At 48.1% G+C, this 21,109-nt stretch overlaps 1 protein-coding gene across 1 annotated transcript; it reads right to left on the bottom strand.

Annotated features, from left to right (window-relative positions):
• Nucleotides 1–2,330: 2,330 nt before the first annotated feature.
• LOC144161694 (neprilysin-1-like) lies at nucleotides 2,331–9,074 on the bottom strand. The gene is made up of 3 exons (XM_077692317.1): nucleotides 9,027–9,074; nucleotides 6,481–8,300; nucleotides 2,331–2,607 (listed from the first exon to the last, which is right to left on the bottom strand). Exons 1-3 carry the CDS (start codon nucleotides 9,072–9,074, stop codon nucleotides 2,331–2,333), a joined length of 2,145 nt encoding a protein of 714 aa, XP_077548443.1.
• Nucleotides 9,075–21,109: the final 12,035 nt, after the last annotated feature.

Here is a 21,109-nt window from a genome sequence, read left to right as displayed (position 1 = left end):
AATGCTCTGCATTTAAAACAACTGCAAAGCCAGTTGAACTTCTTGCTAGGCATTGAGGCTCAACAGCCTGGAACTTTTTGTAAAAGAAACTTTGAGGTCATTGACATCGAGAAGTACAGGGCTGCCAGAGTGCGCGCACGCGCATAGCGACTCTGGTTGGGCGAAACGCCAACCAAACGTTCCCTGAGTGACGAAAAGGGTTATGCGCAAAAGAATGACATTAAAGCTATTCGATACAATAATGTGGTTCCTAGGGACTCCGAAGTCGAGGAGCGCACGTTTTTTGAACATTATAAGGAACGGCTGGGAACTGAAAAGCAAGACAGTCACGATTACGAGCTAACTTTCTTGCCGTCAATGCCAAAGTTAAGTGATGATGACAGTGCAAGCATGGAGGCGCCGATCAGTTTGCAGGAGATAAAGCCATCGACGAATTATCCATAGGGAAGTCACCGGGGCCAGATGGATTGGGAACCGAGTTTTACAAGTTCTTTAAAGAAGATATAGCATTAATTTTGTACAGGGTAATAACGGAAGCGTATGAATCCAAAAGAACACCGCCTTCGTTCCGGAAAAGCCATATTGTGTTAATTCCTAAAACTGATGATCCTGAAAAGCTGTTGCCGGCAGAGTCGTATCGGCCAATCAGCTTAACGAATGTTGATTACATATTTACGTAATGTTTTGTTCTTGTTCAATAATGCTGACAAGTATGAACATTGTCCCCAGGAGAGGACGATTAGATTTGGCTGTGAGTATGTAAACCTAATGTGCAGCTTCAGTTTCACTTTGGCCGTGTGGCTGAATCGAGTTACAGACAGACCAAAATTTTCGCGTTCAAGCAGCTCAAGAAAGACTATCGTCTTTAAGAGAGGTTCGGTAACAAATGCAGAAACGGCGCCGTTCTTTCCGCGAGCTCAGAGTTTGACCCCCAAAATGTAGTGCTTGCGCTGGTGGAATGCGCTAACTGGTGCTAGTCGCAGTGCACTACAAGGGCAGTAGTATCCAAGCAGCCCGTTTATTCCATGACGTCAACTTTGCTGGCGCGCCCTTCTCAAATTACGCATAATTGAAACTTACGAAAGTAGTTGACTATTTGTCACTAATTTGGCCCCGAATACAACGGACATTGGGCGAAAACATTCAGCTGCCGGTGCTGACTTCGCATACCGAGTGCGAAAGGTCAGCGATTTTTAAGGCAGGTTAACGTGGAAACATACCACTCACGTAGGTTGCCCCCCCCCCCCCCCCCCCCCCCCCCCCCCCCCCCCCATGCTCGAAAACCCTTCCAAGCGGCCAACAAAAGTCGATCTTAGTGGCCCGCGCCCTCCACGACATACACGTCATCAGGGATTTATAAACACACCCCTAACTCCCCCCGAACACCACCTAACACACCCCCGGAAAGATTTGGACACCCCCCAAAAAGATTTCACAACCACCGGCACCTCGCCCAGGGATTTATATACCCCCCAAGAGGCCCCTAACACCTTTCCAGGAAGATTTCGACACCCATCCCCCTCCCCCCAAAAAATAGAAATTCTGGATGAACCCCGGGGCTTCATTCCAGCAGGAAACTTTAAAAAGCTACTCTCAGGGTGTCCACACACGACCGACAGCCGCACATCGATTACTGGGATGTTCTACCAAGCTCATGTCAATCGCATACAGACACTCACCTTCCGATGTCTCATCCCTGTAGCCGATTACCAGAGAAGCCACGCCAAAAACAAAAACAAAAAAAGAATCGGAAGCAGCAGGAGTTCGGTTCGCACCAGTTTCAAAGACTTCGCTCTTGAAAGTGGCAAGGCGAAGTATCCTTTTTGAGTGCAGTGACCGCCAGCGGACGAAAGAGAGCCTGTCATGCAGCGTTTCCTCCACTACACGGAAGAAGAGAATGGCCGACTCCAGTGCAGAAGTATAGCGAGGACTGGTTGCACGGGCAGAGGCAGCCCTGCAGTCGTCCATCCCCAGAGCTCCGGGCTAGAGGCTCATCGTGCAAATAAAGCTACTTGCTTCCCTAAATGCACTATTTTGTTGTTTGCGGGATGCAATCAGCTGAGAGCGGTTCAGAAGACGTTTCTGAGTTCACGTTTTATCTCAACGATACACAATAATATTCAACAATCAGTCGGTGCTTCGGTATTTATATTGCGACGATCGGTTTTTAAATCCCCCGCGGTATTTTGGCAAGAAATTCACGCAGCAGCGTGGCAATGCACGAACGACGGAAGGCGAGAACAGGGAGGAAATGAGAACGTATTATAAAAAAATGTCGCAGAAAAGACTTCTCCGGCGCTCTGTTGTCCCAGAAAAAAAAAAGCTTTGATTCAGGCGCACTGTTGTCCGCGCGCCGTCATGGGATCGCTGGCCGCACACTTGAAGGCTCGTGCAAACTCAGGGGAGAGCTTGAGCGGCATGTTGCAGCGGGCGGGACGCGACACGACCGTTTCGGCCGAACCCCTGGCGTTGTCACGAGGGGTGGTCGCGACTCCGCAGTGGCGGAGGCAGAAGCCGACGAAGAACTCCTGCTCGTCCGAGTGCACGTGTGGGAGGGAACGCCGAGGTCCTGCGCTCGTACCCTGCTCCTTCCACGCCTCCCAAGCCCTGCGTGCGCGAAGCTTGGTCAAGTGCAGCCCGCGGTATGAGCGGACTTTAGAATAATACATTTCTTTTTCGCAGGAATAGGTGTGGTTGTAGGTGCATGCAACCCCACATAAAAATCCCATCATGCATAGGCTAAGGAAATTTCTTTTTCTCATAATTTTTCAAAATTTTCGCTTTCCGAATTATGGTACGGCGTATATCTGTCATAGTACCTGGAAGTTATCATCACATACATTATGATCCAGGAAATTATGGTACAGGACAATACGGTGCCGGGAAAATATGGTCCGGGACTTAATGGTTGCAAATCAATTGTGCGTAAGGGGAAGAACATTTTCCAAAGCCGATACGGCGTACAAGATATTTCGGTACACAGAAATTGTTCTGGGTAACCTGTTCGCCCGCATGACTGGGAAACAAGGTGACCGTTCGAATACGGGGTCTACATTCATCAGTCATTTACTTTTTTGTGACAAGAAAGAGCACTATACATACACAACCTGAGAGGAGGCTACGCACTGCCAAGTTTGGGGGCGGGTATTCGCAACAACGTTACGAATCCGGTGTTCCCGAGGCCTCGACGTTCCCCGCACTGCCTCCCGCGATCCCTCCTGCCTCCACACTTGGGGCAGCTGCAGGATCGCTTCACTAGGGGGAGACGACCTCGAGCCCATACACTTCTCGTTCAAAACATGCGGGGGATCTTGAAGCGGCAGCAAAACACAAGAGATGCTGAGCGGCCACGACACATTAACCAAGCATGCTGCTTCACTAAAACATAAGCACTGTCACTACGCTGGGGGAACAACGCGCGGAATCCGCTAGGCACCCCAGAGCAAGCGGCTCCCGCTGAAGCCTGCAGAAGTACGGTACAGCACTTTTCGAAGGGAGATGCCCGCAATCTATTGTTCCATTAAGGATTTCCGCTACTTCCTCGAAGGTCGCGAGTTCTACATCTTGACAGACCACAAGCCCCTCACCTACGTATTCAACAACAACAGTTTCTCCTACTCACAATGGGAAATTCGTCAGCTCTGATTCATCTCTGAGTTTTCTACAGACATCCACCCCGTTCCCGTGGTCGAAAACGAATCAGCCGACGACTTGTCTCGCGTCAAGTCCTGCTGGGCCCGTTTGCCCGAACGCGATAAGAATGGGAATAAGTTCTCAACTACGACTTAAGCGCTGTCTAGATAATAAGTCGTTTGCCGGAAACTGAAACAAGCGCTCGGGTATGGTGGCGTTTCCGTTGGGTTTTCTGGCAACCGCAATTTTTGTCGTGGCCGACTTCGACTTATTGGCGTCTTAATTCGTAAGCGGGAACTTAAGCGGGAACTTATGCGTACGGGCAAACGGGCCCTGGACTTCGAGGCGATGGCTGCGGCTTAGCGGGAGGACACTGAGTTGACGAGACTGAAAGGTGGGGGATCTTCACTCGTGCTTTCGGAGGTTGCACTTCCCTACGTCCAGGGAACGATAACCTGCGATACCTCCCAGGCCGCGACCTTTCGTCCCACTGAATTTTCGCCGAGTGGTATTCAACACTTTCCACTCCATCAGCCACCCAGGTGTCCGCGCCACCCAGCGGCTGATAACAGAACGCTTCGTTTGACCGGGAGTCAACGCGGACGCGCGCCGTTGGGCTCGGACATGTGAAACTTGTCAGCAAGTGAAGGTGACTCGCCACACTCGGGCTGCACTACAGGAATTTCGGACTCCCGAGTCGCGGTTTGAACACGTTCACCTCGACCTGGTGGGACCGCTACCGTCATGCCAAGGTTTCAGGTACCTGCTGACATGCATCGGCAGATACAGCCGATGGCCCGGAACTATACCAATTGCGGACATATCAGCTGAGACCGTCGCGCAGGCCTTTATTCAGACATGGGTGTCCCGGTTTGGCTGCCCCGCCCGCATGACAACTGACTGTGCACCATGGACGGCAATTCCAGAGCAACCTTCTTTCCCGCGCTTTCGACCCTCCTCGGCCCGAGGCTGCAGCATACAACCGCCTACCACCCCGCCAGCAACGGAATGGTTGAGCGCTTGCACAGGCACCTCAAACCTGCACTTACAGCGAAACTCTATCGCCAACACTAAAGCTACCGCTCGTTCTTCTTGGACTACGCTCAACAGTGAAGGAAGACCTCGGCTTCAGCGCAGCGTAAATGGTGTACGGCTCAACAGTGCGCCTCCCGGGAGAATTCTTCTCCGACCAGACACTTTCCGCCCCAGCAGCCTCCGACCACATCGAGAACATGCGCTCATGTCTTGCGATACTCAAGCCAACAGCACCTCGCATCGCCCGCAACAGAAAGGTTTTCACTTATCGCGACATGGACTCAGCTACGCATGTGTTCGCGCAAAATGACGCAATGAAGCCGCCGCTCACTCCGCCGTACGACGGCCCTTTCAAATTTTTGGGACGTAATAACAAGACCATCGCTATCGACGTGCGGGGCAAACGAGAAGTCGTCGCTGTCGACCGCGCCAAGCCTGCTCATACTGAGGTTTCTGTTCATGCAGCCTCTCACGTACGTTTTCACTGATAACCACTGAACTCTGACATTTCGCCATTCAGCCGGTAACTGCTGCCTTTCTTTAAAAGCTCCGCAATGTAGGGGGTATGGGGGGGAGCCTCTGTAGCAGAACCCGCTCGGCACCCCAGCGCAAGCGGCTCCCGCGAGACGGGGCTTTTCCTTCCTCGCCGGTCTGCCGCCGGCTTGACGACAGTGCGCCTTGGTGAAAGACGCGTATTGGAGACGGCACTGCCTGCTTACTTCGGGGGTCATTCCCCCGCCCTCTTCAACAGTCACAGTCGGGGGAGGCATAATTTGTTGTCCGGCCGACTCCTGCCATTAGTCCTAGCACCGTTGCCGTCTGCTCGCTTGGGGGGCCTTTTTCCTCTCTCTTTTGAAGGGCGCGGGGGTTCCCCTTCTTTCCCTCGTCGGGGGACGCTCTCAGCGTACGCATCTTTTGAAAATAAACAGTCTTGTTTGAAACTGCAAACCAGCTCTACGTCCGTTTTCCCACCTCATTCAGCAGCCGCCATTCCGGGCTGCCACAACAGCAAGAACAGTCCTCGCCATCAGTAGGCGATCATCTACTAACACACTATATTTCAATAGCGACTTTCAAAACCCAAAACTAGGGAAAACCAAATTGTTATTTGGACCGTTTGCTCTGGGATTTGCAAAAGATCACCTCCCACACACACAAACATTTCGGAGAAAGTGCCCCGCAGGAAGCGACAGATGGTGAGAGCGTAAACATTCTTCTAGCGCCTCATCTCTGCGCACACCCTCTGTACCAAAAGAGACGTACATCTACGCTGCAACTCCTCATCTGTGCGCTCCCCTCGCGCAGCACCTGCACCCCACAATCCCACGAACCACCCGCCATCAGGTTACGGGACGGGCTGCATCAGGGTGAAGGTGAGAAGGACGCGTACAACGGCCACTCGTGTGTCCCATCATGTATACCCATTCGTGTCAAGCATTACAGGCAACGTTCGGAAAAAATACAGGGGAAGTAGCCCAAGAACACCTGCGCATAAAGAATGCCTGACACTTTGATGCCCCATACGCAACCCCGCAAAACAGCTGTTGTACTAAATTGAAAGTTTCGAAACAGACCCAAACTGCGAACATTGCACACACAGCAGCTGCTGAGGTGCGGCCACGTATGTCCGTACAGCTACACTGACCTATTTAGTTTCACCCCACCATTGTAGCAGGAAAGCATTATTGCCCTACTTGGTGTGCAAACGTCCTGGCCGACCTTAAAGGCGGTTAGATTTACACCTACCCAAAAATAGCGCATCACTCGCGCATTATTTGGCCAGGTCGAATTAAGAAGAAAGGCAGTGCTCACTTGTACGCGACCCGGAGGCCAATGAGGCTGCTGAGTTGGCCGGCCGCCATTTCGACGTCTAGCAGCTCCTGTTCCCCCTCCAGGTATCGACGACGGACACAGTCGACAGCCTCCATATACTTGTCCTGGTAAGTCGGCGAAAAGGACAGCTTCGCCGGATTCCCGAACAGGCTCCGGGGCTCTGTGGCCTGCGCGAGGGCTTCAGCCACGGATGTGCCGAGGTGGCCGAAGCTGAAGGCGGATGGGCTGAGGCTCGCGCCAAAAGGTGGAAGCAGCTGGGCCGGCTGCACCCGTAGCGAGTACTCTGAGGCGTCGTAGAGGACGCCAAGATGAAGGTCCAGTCCGCCTGCGCGGACGGGAGGAATTCCCTTCGTCATCAGAGCCTCGACCTGCAGCTCTGCCTTGGTCTTCAGAGCGTGCCTCGCCCAAGTCACGAAAGAGCCTTTTGGAAATTTGAGTCTGGCGAACCGTGACTGGACGTCTTTGGCGGTGCTGTAGCCGGGATATAGTCCCCGGAAAATGGTGGTTCTCGCCAGCATGGTGGAAAGGTTCGCTCTGCTTGCCTCCTCCATCAGGGCGTAGGGCTTCACTTCAGGCAACTGCTCTAACAGGGTCGTGATCATCATTTCAGAAACGGCAGAGCTGTTTTGACCCAACCACTTCCGGATGAACTGGTACTCCGTGAGTGGCGACAAAAGCCCCAGGGACAAGTCGGTGCATCGCAGCAAGCGGTAGCGGAACGCAACTGCCGGCTTGGGAATATCGTAGATCTCTCCGAACGAAAACATCGACGCCACAAGGAGGGCCTCGCAGGCGAGGAAGCGTGCGCTGTATCCGAGCCACGCGGGGTGCGTGCTCTTCAGGAAGCCCGCCAGCTTTCTCAGCGCCAAGGCGTTGGTCGTAAATACAATATTTCCATAGCCAAAGGACTCGGACGACACCGCGCGGATGACACCCACGAATTCGTGAGGCTTCATTGTGGGCAGAAATCGATCGATGTTGTCAGCCACAATGGCTTGCGGGGCGCTGTCGTTGAGGTGGACCTCACCGAGGGCACCGGCTGCTCCGGTCATCACTTCCAGTATGACGTCGGAGTGACGCAGATAATCTCGCCAGTGACGAAACCCCCAGCGCTGCAAAATGATTTTGTGCAACGTCACTCTGGGCAGAGGCTTTCGTGCTTTCTCAGCTTCCAGTTGGAGCGCGTTCTCCCGCTGTCTGAATGTGTCGCGAACCACGCCCGCCCTTAGGAAGACAGGCGTCCCGAATTTGAGAGACAGGGCTACCAAAAAATAAACGTTTTTAAATAGATAGTTCCCATCGGGAATGTTGTTCAAGGTAGCGTTGAGTAGTCTGTCGTACTCTCGAATCGGTCCGAGGTCGTCCTCCTTGCGGTGAAACTCGTCCATGCACTTGCGGTACGCAACGAGCGGAATGTCTTCCACCTTATCCGAGAAGTCGACGACCAGCTCTCGGATCATTTCGCGGAAAGAGCGCCTGACGCGCTTGCCGACGGCGTCCGCATAGCTGGGCACGCTGCCGTACGCGGCCTCGTAGTTTCCGCAGACGAAGGCGAAGAAGTCGTCGCAAGGTCTCACGTCCTCTCTCATCATGAGTCGCAGGTCGGCGGAGAGGTTCATGCATCTGGGGTCGTTGCAGGCGGGGAAGTGGCCTCTCGTGAAGGCGGGCGCGAAGACGACCACGACGGTGCTCGCGAGCGTGGCCAGCACCACCAGCAGAAAGTTGTTTCTCGAAAGGATGTCTTCCAACGGAGACGCTGCCTCTTTTGTCTCGACTGCGAAGCGACCAAAGTGTACCTTCTGTATCACAAGGTGAAAAGTGCACGCACGACACTTGTCGCAGAAGCGAAGAATGCGTGTATTGTACTTTTAAGTCAAGAGTTCGAGGAAAGTTCGTCTGCTCAGGTAACACGATAAGGAACAAGGTGCGTTTACTGACCACGTCAAGGTGGAAACAGACGTTTCGGGACCTGAACGGATTCCTTGATCACACTAAGCAGGCAAGAGCCGTAAGTCGCTTCTTATTCTAAAATATGACGCAATGAAACTTTTCTGATGCCACATTTTAGAATAAGAAGGGACTTTCATTACGTTACTTCTTACTCTAAAATGTGACGTAATAATCCTTTCATAAAGGTTCATTACGTCACATTTGAGAATAAAAAGCGACTTTCATTACGTCATGATTTACAATAAGAAGCTAGTTACGGCTCTTGCGTGCTTAGTGTGATCAAGGAACCCGTACAGTTGTCGAAACGTCAGTGTTTTCACCTTGACTTGGTAAGTGAACGCATCTTCGTACTCAGTGTATTTTTCAGTAGGGCTCGAAATGATTTAAAAAGAACAGCCCTCTAGTGTTTTAGCCTGTCCAACACTCGATGTCCCGGCACGCACTTCGTGGCTAATTATGCTCTCTTTGTGCACTGTTATTAGAGGGCTATCGCCGAGAGGAGAACCGGTCCCGGTACGGTACGCGGAAGGCGACCGGTGCTACTGAGCGTGCGCAGAGGAGAAGAAAACTGGTACTGCCCACTCGCAGAAGTACTTGGTATGGTACCGGCCCCGGTTATCCATTCTGCTATAACTCTCTCTTACTGCAGCTGATGGTGCTGAGGTACCGTCATCTATGAGGTACAAGTTGTGGAGATTTGTGGCAGTTATAGTTCCACAGTGATAGGAATTTTTTGCAGCGAAGCAATCTTCCGATCCTGATCCCGGTTTCAAAGAAATACCCGGTTTTCTGGCTAAAAAATACATGGCTAAGAAAAGAAATACTTGGGAAAAAATACCTAGCTAAGGAAAGCTTGGCCTTTCGGCTTTCTGTCATAAGTGCACTGGAAAACGTGACAAAGCAGCGTTAGCGTGTAAACAGGCATGCCCATGTACGAACCCACACGCACTAATGGCAGGATTTCCTTTCTGCAAGGATTTGGAGATCCTTACCTATACATTCCAGCGAGGTAATTGGTAGCAATCATCCCAGGCTACAGACTGCTTCGCAGTTAAATACTATAATCGGATAGTAAGCTATCTGGATTTACCTTTTATCAGAACGAACCGGCAGAGACGACTGCATCACAAGACAAGCGCTGACTCACAAAGAAACGTAAAGTCAGAAAAATGGCGCCATCTTAGGGTTTCTAACGAAATGCCGGCATGTGCACAACAAGACTATGGGAGTCAACTAATGCAGATTTGTATAACATTATTCGTATTGTAGCAACCTTAGAGTAAATGAGAGGTGTTTGCTCTTTGGATCATTCTTCGTACGTTTTCTAGATTGATGGGGCGCATTGAAATCCGCAGGTCAAACGCAAGAAAAACAAGAAATGCGACTAAGACTTTTGTCTTCTTTGTGTGAGAAGGGGCTGTAAAAAGCGATGTCTGCGCAGCCAAAACAAGACTTACAGGAAAGGTGGTGGTAAGCCCTGTGTGCATTACTCTTGCGCGGGATCAGATATATTGCGATAGTTGCAGGATTGGCGTGTTTTTTTTTCATCAACACGTAAGCAGCGAGACAATTATGTGCGCAGCTGAAGAAGAAAAGCCTATTGCAGGGAAAAAGGCCATAACGATCTACTGCGCCACTGATATTTGAAGCAGGTGTGTGCTGCTCTGATTATCCAACTACGGGCCGTATGTGAGCCGGTCTGGCAGGTGCCGGCTCACACACGTCCCTAACAGCCCGTTAGCACTTGCTACGACAGGAGCGACAAGAGCGACGCGATTTGTGCCCCTCTATAGCCACCCGGCATCGCTCTTGTCGCGCCATTCGTCACTTGTTAATTGGCCTCGACCAATTTTTGTTGCCGCGAAGAGTGTGCCTGCAGTGTTATTTGCAGTGCCAAACGTGAGTAATTACAGAGCATTAGCATAGCGGCTAGCGCACGCTGCGCTACAGGCGGCGGGTACGGAGACCCGAATGCGCATGCGCGCGCGGACACGGTGAGCGGGGCCACCCCTCAGCGGAACGAATGAGTGGGAATGGCAAGGCAAGCCTCACGTACCCGCGGAACGAATGCGCACATGTCCGCCGTGTCCGCCGACCCTAGCGTAGCGTACTCTAGCCGATATGCTAAAGCTCTGTATTTGAGAGTTTTAGCATAGCGGGTACCGTCCGCTAACGCTACGGCGGCGGGTAGCGGGGCCCGACTGGGATAGTGCACATTCGTTCCGGTAGGGTGGATTAGTTCCGCGGGCCGGCCTTCGCCTTGCCCGCGAATTCGCTCCACTGAGGGGCAACCTCCTCTCCCTCCCCGCACGCGCCTGCACAGTCGGGTCCCGGTAACCCGCCGCAGTAGCCTGAGCCGCCGGTAGCCGCTACGGTAAAGCTCTCTATTAACGAAATCGCGTTACTATCTCGTTAAGCTATATCCCGTGGCCAATTAGCGTCCACAGCTTTGCAGAAACGACATCACGGCCAACCAGAAACGACGGCGAAATCGGGCGCAACGGCAGCTGGGGTGTGGAAGAGGGGTGCGTGCCAGTGGGCTCGTCGATGATAGTACGGCCAGAATCCTTTGATACTGTTTGAAGGACTCCGGTACGACGAAGGAGGGAACCGTACGCAATTTCAGCACGTACCGCGCGTGCGCAGTAAAGGGTTCGCTTTCCCCCAGCATGCGGGGGCCCCTCCTACACCAACTTTACCATCCACCCCTGTCCTACAGTGAAAACTTCGAAATCCTCCCCCTTCACCGCCACATGCATCCTACTCTCCACGCAACCCGACGAAGGGCCTGCGCCTTGGCGCACTTACGCCGATACCCCCATCCCCTGACTCCATTTACGTGGACGCCGCAGAATGCAGGCACCGACCAGCTTTCGCTGCCGCTGTCCTAGTCTTACGCAGCTTTCGCAGCGTAAGACTAGGACAGATAGAACAAGGGACACGAAGACCAGCGCAGACTAACAACTGAAAATTTATTTCTTAAACACACATATATATACACACTATCTAACACCCTTGATCACCGCGCATGAGCAGGTTAGTACACTCTCCATCAAAATGCAAGATAACCGTACATTCAAACTGACTTGATAAGGCGAACTGCCGCCTCGCAACAATATTATACTATCTTGTATTGGTCAGCAACTGTATTTCTTTATCTGACAAAGCTACTGACGGGTGGCTCACGCATGCTCCCTTGATCGCAGCCATGTGCCAAGCTTCTACAATTTCCTTGGTAGTCTGATTAGGGTGACAGAACACAATAGTAGTTTGGTTCAACAAAGGTTCGCACTTGTCTACAGTACATTGCTCACCGTGCTTTGCCAAATGCGTATATGGCCTTCCTTTCAAGCTAGACAAGTGTTCCCTAAGCCTAATATTTACACATCTGCCTGTCTGACCGACATAATGCTGCCCGCAAGTGAAAGGAATCTTGTAAACTACGTTCGTTTTGCATTCTAAAAACCTGGGTTTGTGATTCATCGTGCACTTCCCAGTTTCAGGTCTTTTTCTTCCTTCGTACAATTTATTCACTGCAGGGCACACACTCCCCACTTTGTTCTTTGCTGCGAAAACGACATTTACGTTATACTTGGCTGCAACTTTTTTAAGTTTGTGCGACAGTCCGTGCACGTACGGGATTACTGAAAACTTACTATCTGGGCTATTTTCTTTCGCCTTGCACTCCGACTTTATTCTTTTCAATAGCCTTTCACTCGCAGTCAGCAACACCGATGTCGGGTACCCCGCCTTTTTGAGGCGATGCTCTTGCTCAAGGTATGCTTCACCCATTTTGTGCTTGCAGGTCTTGGTGAGAGCGGCTTTGAAACATTCCATGGCGATACCATTAATCCTTGAATGCCCAGACGTGTAATTTAGGAGTGGTTTTTCCGTGCGTGGAGAGTATTGCCAGCAGACATGGTGCTCTCCAAACATGAACTTCACATCCAGGAACTGTAGCCTGTTTTCCTTCGGCACCTCATACGTGAAGCTTAACCCTTCGCCTCTCACTCTGAAGACGTCCAACACTTGTGCCTTGAACATCTCCAACTCTGTACCCTGGCCCAGTTCTAAATAATCGTCTACATATCTGAAGATTCTCAGCACCCTTCCTTCTAAATCAGTTTTCACTCGACTATCCACCCTACCCAAAAAAATTGTGCTTAACACAGGGGCTACTTTCGACCCAATGCACACGCCCTGTTTCTGAAGGAACAGCTTTTCTTCGTACTTCACGTAAGTACTCTCCAGATACAGAATCAGTAGTTCTAGAAAGGCCTCCATCGACATTCCACTCATATTACGAAACGATACTTCATCATTGTCCTGTTCGACACAATCTCTAACACTCTGCAGTAAGCCCCCCTGAGGCAAAGAATAATATAGGTCCTATACGTCAACACTGAAAGCCATGTAATTCCCTTTGTTCATACCCGAAACAAATTCCACAACTTCTTCGGAATTGTTTACCAGAAATGGGTCATTCACTCTCAATGACGCGACCATTTTTTGAAGGAAGCCTGATACTAGAAACTGCCACGAATTGTGCTCTGAAACAATGGCTCTGAACGGAACTTCTGGCTTGTGTGTTTTTGCTGCGAAAAACACTTCCACCGTTTGCCCTTTTTCCTGTTTTACTTGTGAGGCCAAATTGATTAGATTGCACTTTTCAAGCAAGGCCAAAGCTTTTTTCTTCGCATTCTGAGGCTTTACGGTTACTTCCTTAAAGCACTTGAGCATCACGTTCTGGCCTCTTTCAGAGTACATAGTATCAGGCATCACCACAAGACAGCCTTCTTTGTCTGCTTTTACTACTCTAACCTCATTTGAATGTAACGAGCGAGCCAACGAGGCGATACACGTTTGCCTTTTACACTTGCTTTTGGCTTCAGCTACGACTTCAACACAGTCTCTGACACACGACTCTTTCTCCGCTTCACTCAGGCTCCTGGAGATGTCCCTTGCCAATGCCAGCCTCTCCGGTGTTTTTAGCGTCGGTTCCGTGCAGAACTTGGGCCCCAACCTGAGGATTTTTTGCTGTTCTTCATCCACTTGTGCGTCACCAAGAATCACCAGCTTCCCTGGTTCTGCGTCGACCTTCTCCTTTTTAGGCAAGGCCGTCTACACCTGCCGCCACAACACCTCAGTGAGGTTCACTGCACAGTTGTACCACTCACGGTACGCTTTCCAGTCCTTCTGTGCCTAATAAGCTTTTGTGCCTAATAAGCTTTTTGTGTTTGCCGTAAGCAGCGCTAGTATTAAACCAAGAGTATAAAACATAGGTATATTGGTCCTTTTTGGTAAGACTACATGTCATCAGCCCGCTACAAAGGGGAAACCAATAGCAATCAATCAATCAATCAATCAATCAAAGATGTAGAGGCCCCTCTCCCTTCGTCGGAGATCCGCCTGATGCACATCAAATGGGCCGCTAAAAGGTCTGCATGACTGGCAGGCCAGGATGCGTATTTTCAAACGCTTCGCTGCATAGAGTACCCACGTGGTATGTCTCTTCGCGTGATGGAGAACGGTAATTTAACGTGGTCATTGGCTGTGCCCCAAACCTAAAGCGACCTAAAACATACGAAATCACCATTATTAAAAAAACAGTGCGTAGATTTGGGTTTAGAAAAAAAAAGGTTAGAGAAAATTAAGCAATGAAAAAGAAAAAAGAAATAAACCTGCTGGGGCTCGAACCCAAGCCGTCAGCGCCAGTGCACAGTACGTACTCTACGCCGAGACCACGGAGCCTTTTTTTTTTCTTTATTACATGGGAGAATATGCTCAGACGTTGCAGTACGAGGAATACAAGCAAACAAAAGAATACTGAAGTTATGAGAAGCACATATACATCAAAATTCAGGCAAACACACACAAGAGTTCAAAAGAGGGAACCAGTCAGGTGGTTGGTCAAGCGAACTATACACACTATGTACAAATGGCACAGTTTCTCGGAAATATGACTTAGTTGATCTTGGTGGCTCAGCATGCCTATCACATAAGCGGCATCGCTACAGACTGTACAAACCGAGCAACACAAACATGTCATAAGGTGGCTCACCAGGATAGTCGAATGGTAAAAATCGGATTGAGAAAGGCGTAATATCCATGTCTTTTCTGAGCGTTCGCTGTAAAATGTCCCAGAAAAAGACAGCATAGCTGCAGTCTACAAAGCAGGGATCAATTGTCTCTGGTCGAGTACAGAGCCGACAGTCTGTCGAACAAGCTACAAACAGACCCCGGACTTTCATCCGTTTTAACAGGGAGCGTGCCAGTGCGTAATTTAAAGAAAAACGATTTAATACCTGGCGGAACACACATTTTACACACTCTATTGAGGACATCCTGGTACGGACACTGCAGGTACGGAACACGATATAAAGGTGTGGGAAAAAGCCCACAAACCAGGGAATCAGACATAGACTCGCACGAAGCAGTAAGTATGTACTCAAGGCTAACCCGAGCCTGTAAGAAGCGAAACGTGTCAACCACTTCTTTGAGGAAACCTCGCGGGCTTCTGGCTGCGTATTTGCAGTACAGCTTTCAAAAAAGGATGTTGAACATCTAGAAAGTAGAATAAACGAGAAAGAAGCTGCCAAAGAAACAGATGAACAAGCCCAAGTCCCCTTCGCACAACCGAAAAAAAAAGGTTATCGCTATTGGCTATCGCTAAAAAGGCTATCGCTAAAAATATAACGCTATTGAATCGTTTCTTCACGTGATTTGTGAATACACGCTTTTGATATATATTGCCTAGTCATGACGGAACTGTCATGAAGAGTACTACAACTATGTGTTTTCTGCATTCGCAAAATCAGGCCCTTCTTTGTACTTCAAAACTGACGTGCCTGCAATCACGCACCATAGCAAAAGCGTGTATTTACAAATCACGTGAAGAAACGATTCAATGGCGTTATATTAGATATATACGGTGACATTACGTGTGACGTCATAAGCCTCATGGCATGTCATATTACATTTTTATGACAATTAGGAGTCATGTCATATCATGCGTAATCATGTGCACTACAAGAAAAAAAAATTCCATCGTAAGCAGCAATTCAACAGCATTTATTTCATACCTACGATGTGATTTCTGGTGGAGTTGTTTTCCTCCAATTCTATTGAGGATGCCACTAAAGAAGCCGACATCGCAGTAAAAAAAAGTGCATCATTGGTCTGAAAATAAAACCTAAAAATAAATGCACAAAATCAAAAGAAGTGTTTTTTCGACCGCGAAACACACCAGGTGTGATTCCTACTCATGTACGGTTAGGTCGTGACACCATGGAAGTTGTGGAAAAATTAAAGTGTTGGGAGTAATCTTCAATAGCCGCTTAACCTGGGAAGAACATGTTAATGAAGTTGTTTGCAAGCTTTCAGAAATTGCAGAAATCATCAGCCGGCACCGCTACTTACTACCAAAAGGCTCAAATGCTGTTATATAATTCCTTATTCATGTCTCACCTGAACTATGCTCACTTAGTGTGGGGAACAACTATGGTAAATAAGCACCGAATTTTTTGTTTTGCAGAAACGAGTGCTCCGCTCAATTCACAATCTTGGTTATACGGCGCACACGGCACACTAATTTGAAATGCATAACATTACAAAGATATTTAACATGTACCATGAGAGGCTCATCGACGCGCACACAAAAGAGATAAAAAAGGGGTTTGATAATGTACGAACACTTGCCGGCCTATGTGTGAATGAACCTGGGGCGGTATTCTCGTAACTGTCCCTTTTGAAAACGTCCCTTTTAAATCCCTTTCATCGCGACGTACTTCCGGTTAAGCAATGGGCGTTGACAGTAGGTTTGCCGCGCTTGCGTTACGTCACTTCCGGTAGTTTGCTTTTAGCCAATCAGGGCTTGCCAAAAGGGACACTTTTGAAAGGGACGCAAAAGAGACAAAACTCGAGAATACCGCCCCTGGTTATACTTGTCGTACAGGTTAGGGTTCGCAAAGTATATCGAACATGTTGCCGCGTCTTTTAAATAAATTTCATGCGCAAAATGTTCATCAGAAATAAATTTCCTATAGGAGAGTTTAGAATAGATGCCCATGTTAGTACTTTTCATTTGGTGTCTTTTTCTTCTCGTATTCACCGTTTATAAATGTACGGATTTTTGTTTTCGTTTGTTGTTATGCTCTAAAAATTGTAAGTGTTGCCCTTTAAATCATGCTGTGCCAGAATGGGCCTGACACAGGCCGCTCAGTGGAAAGACAGGTGTGTCTACAGCCGTTTTTTTTATTTTTTCATATAAGTGACCTTTATTATCAACACAGCCTGTCAAGCCAGCTCTTGCGCATAGTTTGGTACCCCCCTTTTTTTCCTTTTTTTCTTTTTCATTTTTCGACCTTCAATGTACTGCGGCGATGTCACGCGAACTATATCATTTTGTATGTGCATGTGTGTAGCAAGGCTACTACAGTTGCCTGCAACTACGTTTCTATATAATTGCCCATTGCTGCCATGTTGTACCCAAGGGGCTGGTGGCCCGTCAAGCTGCTTTGGCAGCATTTTTACTCAGCCCTTTTCATGTTATCAATGTATAAATGGGCAAATAAACTTAATCTTTATCTTTATCGTTATAATAAACCATAAACTCGCATAAACAATTCATGATCAATAGGTGTGATGTGAGTTCTAAGGTAACGTGTTCGCAATTACAGGCTCTTTCCACACATCACGAAAACAAGCCATGATGGACAGCCATGATGCCAATGCCATAGTAAGTCACATGACTATTTCATGATTCATTGGAGTCATGTGTCATCATAAGGAATCATATTCACCATGACAAGGTTCTCGTACACATCTTGAATACAAGGAATTCAACAGCATTTATTTGACACCCACGATGCCAGTATTCGTCGTTTAATAAACCTCATAGTAAGTCACGTTACTAATTCATGATCCATGGGAGTCATGAGATGTCAAAAGGAAACATGTTCACCATGACAAGATGTTCTTGCGCATCACTAAACAACCAAATCAACAGTGTTCTTTTCATACCCATGATACCAATACTCATGATGTAATTAACCACACGATAAGTCACGTGACTAAATTATGATGCATGGAAATCTTGCGACATCTTTGGGAATAATGTTTGCAATGACAAATTCTTCTGCACATACCGCAAACAAGCAAATGAATGGCGATCATTTGATACTTATGATGCTATTACTAGTGAAAAAATAAACGTCATGGTAAGTCACGTGACTGATTAATCATTTGTGGGAGTCACGCGACACCATAAGAAATCCAATTAACAATTTATCAACACACCATCAGTCTCTTTCTCGGATGTGTAACTTTCTTTTAACATTCGGCGGGAGATCACAAGCTCTAGGGCATCACTTTGACTTTTAAGCCAATGTATGACTCACCAGACTATCTCATGCCTATAACCAGGAAGCAATATTTATTTTTTCCCACGTGATCCTCTCATCGAGACCTTTTATTTGATACCTCACAAGCCCTAGCGGCATCACTTTGACTTTTAACCCAATTTATGCCTCACGTAACTATCTCAGGAATATAACCAGGAAGCAATTTTTACTTTGTCCTACGTCATTCCCCTCATCGAGACCTTTAATTTGATACCTCAAAAGCCCTAGTGCCATCACTTTGACTTTTAACCCAATCTAGGGCTCACGTGACTATATCATGACTATAACCAGGAAGCAATTATTAAATTGTCCAACGTAATTCACCTCATCGATACCTTTGTTTGGTACCTCATAAGCACTAGTGGCATCAGTTTGACTTTAAACCAAATCACTCACATGACTTCCTCATGACTATAACTACGAAGCGATTTTTAATTTGTCCCACGTGATTCCCACAATCGAGACTTTTAATTAGATGTCTCACAAGACCTACTAGCATCACCTTGACTTTTAACCCAATCTATGGTTCACGTTACTATCTCATGACTAAAACCAGAAAGTAATTTTTAATTTGTTCCACGTGACTCCCCTCATCAAGACCTGTAATTTGATACCTCACAAGCCCTAGAGGCGTCACTTTCACTTTTAACCCAATTTGAGAATCACGTGACTATTTCATGACTAGAACGAGTAAGCAATTTTTAATTTGTCCCACGTGACTTCCCTCATCGAGACTTTAATTTGATACCTCACAAGCCCCAGTGGCATCACTTTGACTTTTAACCCGATTTGTGAATCACCTAACTATCTCATGACTAAACCAGTAAGGAATTTTTAATTTGTCCCACGTGACTCCCCTTATAGAGAACTTTGATTTGATACCTCACAAGCCCTAGTGGCGTCACTTTGACTTTCAACCCATTTTGCGAATCGCATGAATATCGTATGACTAACCAGGAAGCAATTTTTAAATTGTCCCTCGTGATTTCCCTCATCGAGACTTTTAATTTGGTACCGCACAAGCCCTAGTGCCGTCACATTGACTTTTAACCCAATTTGTGAATAACGTGACTATCATGACTATAATCAGGAAGCAATTTTTAATTTCTACTGCGTGATTCCCCTCATGGAGACCTTTAATTTGATACCTGATAAGCCCTAGTGGCATTACTTTGCCATTTAAAACAATCTATGACTCACGTGACTATCGCATGGCTATAAGCAGGAAGCAATTTTTGATTTTTCCCACGTGATTCCCCTTATCGAGACGTTTAATTTGGTACCTCACAAGCCCAGCTGGTTACATCAATTTGAGTTTTAACCAAATCAATGACTAACGAGTAATGAATGAAGTACCTATATTAGGTAAGTAATTAAACCCAACGCTTGTCGCCCGGACCTAATTTCTGACAAAAAAACTGCGAGTTCCGTATGACTATCATCACGGTAACGAGAGGTTGCCCCTTTAAACAACACGGAAACACGCGTTCGCCACGCGTACACGCCAAGGCATGTCCCGACCATTTTCGCGATTTTATTCCGCTAATGGCGCTGTTGAACGGCGCCAGCAGCTCTACCTGTCCCACGTTCGGGCCCGTATTGGTTTTCGAGAGTTAGGCATTCTGGCAGTTTCCGCTAAAATTTCAAGTAAGTGAGCAATTTCAATGCGATAATTCATACCCATCACACCATCCTCGGATTCAGTATAGTAATTAGGCGAGAGGGCTGGATAGTCACGTTACTGTTTTATTTCGCAGTTTTTAGGTCGTCTGCTCAAACTGGTCACGTAACCTCGTTCATCTAACTTGGATGAAAATACACGGCGCCCGGATTTGTAGTGGTTGCCAACTAAATTACAAAGCGCTGGCTTGTGTTCCGCACTGCGTGGGTCCTGGATTATATTGGGTGGCGCGTGGATTATATTGTTTGGCAGCTGGATTATGCATCCACTGGCGCTGAGATTATATTCACTGGCGTTTGGATTATATTGAGTGGGAAATCCTGTGCAGGTGACTTATAAGCGAAGCAGTGGACCAACGCCGCAGCAGCGGGAACTGTTTGAAATTTTAGGCGATGTGCACTCCGGCGCTATTGAACAATGTCGTCCAGGGTGTTCAACTGCGCCTCAGCTTGTAGGGTCAGAATAGGGGTCTTGCTAGGCAGGCCTGTAATAACCCGCATAGCCTCTCAAGTTAGTTTCCAGGAGATCGTAGCTTTTAGAGTGAGAGGCTGAAGCTTGGTTTGGTATATCAGGAGGGGTTACATGATAGATTAAACTTGGATGCGTGCCATGCGACACACGCAGCTAAGTTCCCCAGACAGAGGGTCGCCGCACATTGTTATAACTCCCACCACTCGTACTGACGACGCCACTTCGGAGTCAAGGCCAACATGGCTGCATCTGTTACCATTAAAGGTATAAAGAAATTCGGCGGGTAGCCGGGATACTCGCCCACATAGGAAGTTTGACAGCCGTCTTTGAGCCCAACGCGATATTTTTTGACTCCCCGGTAGCCTTTGCGAGTGCGATAGCCATTCTTTTTCTACACTCGGGGTGTGTCGTGTCTGAGGTCACTTCGTTTTCTCGCTGGTCCTCCATGCTATTTCCAGCCCCGGACGGCCGCGACAGCCCGCAGGATTAGCACCCACCAAAGAAACTTGCTTTCATCAATTTCTCACGATATGGGAGCAAAATCCGCTACCAGCGGCAAAGCTAAGCGACGGTGTGTCTTATTTACAGCCAGAACGATTGGCCGAGGCTCTTAATAACAGAGAAAGGATTGTAAAAAAACGGAAAGGAAAAGGTTAACACCAAATCCATTCCGTATAACGAAAACAATGGTTGGAACGCGAAGCTTTCCTGCGCGCGAAAATCAAATGACGAAGTGCCAAATTTTTATGGCCGCTGCAATCAAAATCAGAGCGTCAACGATAAAAGTGCAAACTGCACGCGAGTCAAAGTTGAAACTCAAATGACAGCAATCGAATATCTAACAGAAAGCTTAGTGATTCCCCACCCCTTGTCGGATCTAAATGGGGATTTGACCTACATGCAACCTCAGTCAAAGTCAAAGTAGAGTGAACTAGTTCACTCTAGTCAAAGTTTAGAAACCAAACTGCTTCGACTGTTTCGGAATAGCGCAATCGGATAGACGTCGCCTCCACAACGCGAAGGAACCAGGTTGGATTCCGACAACACGAGCTATTTATTTATCGTTTAATATTCTCATCATCAGCATGATGCGCCCTCTCATTGG

Source organism: Haemaphysalis longicornis, unplaced genomic scaffold (genome assembly GCF_048455015.1).
Source record: "Haemaphysalis longicornis isolate Haplotype H1 unplaced genomic scaffold, Haemaphysalis longicornis Haplotype H1 scaffold_12, whole genome shotgun sequence".
In the NCBI taxonomy this organism is placed as follows: Eukaryota; Metazoa; Arthropoda; class Arachnida; order Ixodida; family Ixodidae; genus Haemaphysalis; species Haemaphysalis longicornis.
The sequence above is the reverse complement of the archived record's forward strand: the minus strand, read 5'-3'. Positions and strand labels throughout refer to the sequence as shown.

What these genes read in the sequence shown, in the direction of transcription:
- LOC144161694 (XM_077692317.1), bottom strand. Translation starts at nt 9,074, where the DNA reads ATGGATAACCGGGGCCGGTACCATACCAAGTACTTCTGCGAGTGGGCA. An exon ending in AGTACTTCTGCGAGTGGGCA is followed by an intron (nt 8,301 to 9,026) that starts GTACCAGTTTTC and finishes CTTGTGATACAG; the next exon opens with AAGGTACACTTTGGTCGCTT. An exon ending in GGCCTCCGGGTCGCGTACAA is followed by an intron (nt 2,608 to 6,480) that starts GTGAGCACTGCC and finishes TCGCGCACGCAG; the next exon opens with GGCTTGGGAGGCGTGGAAGG.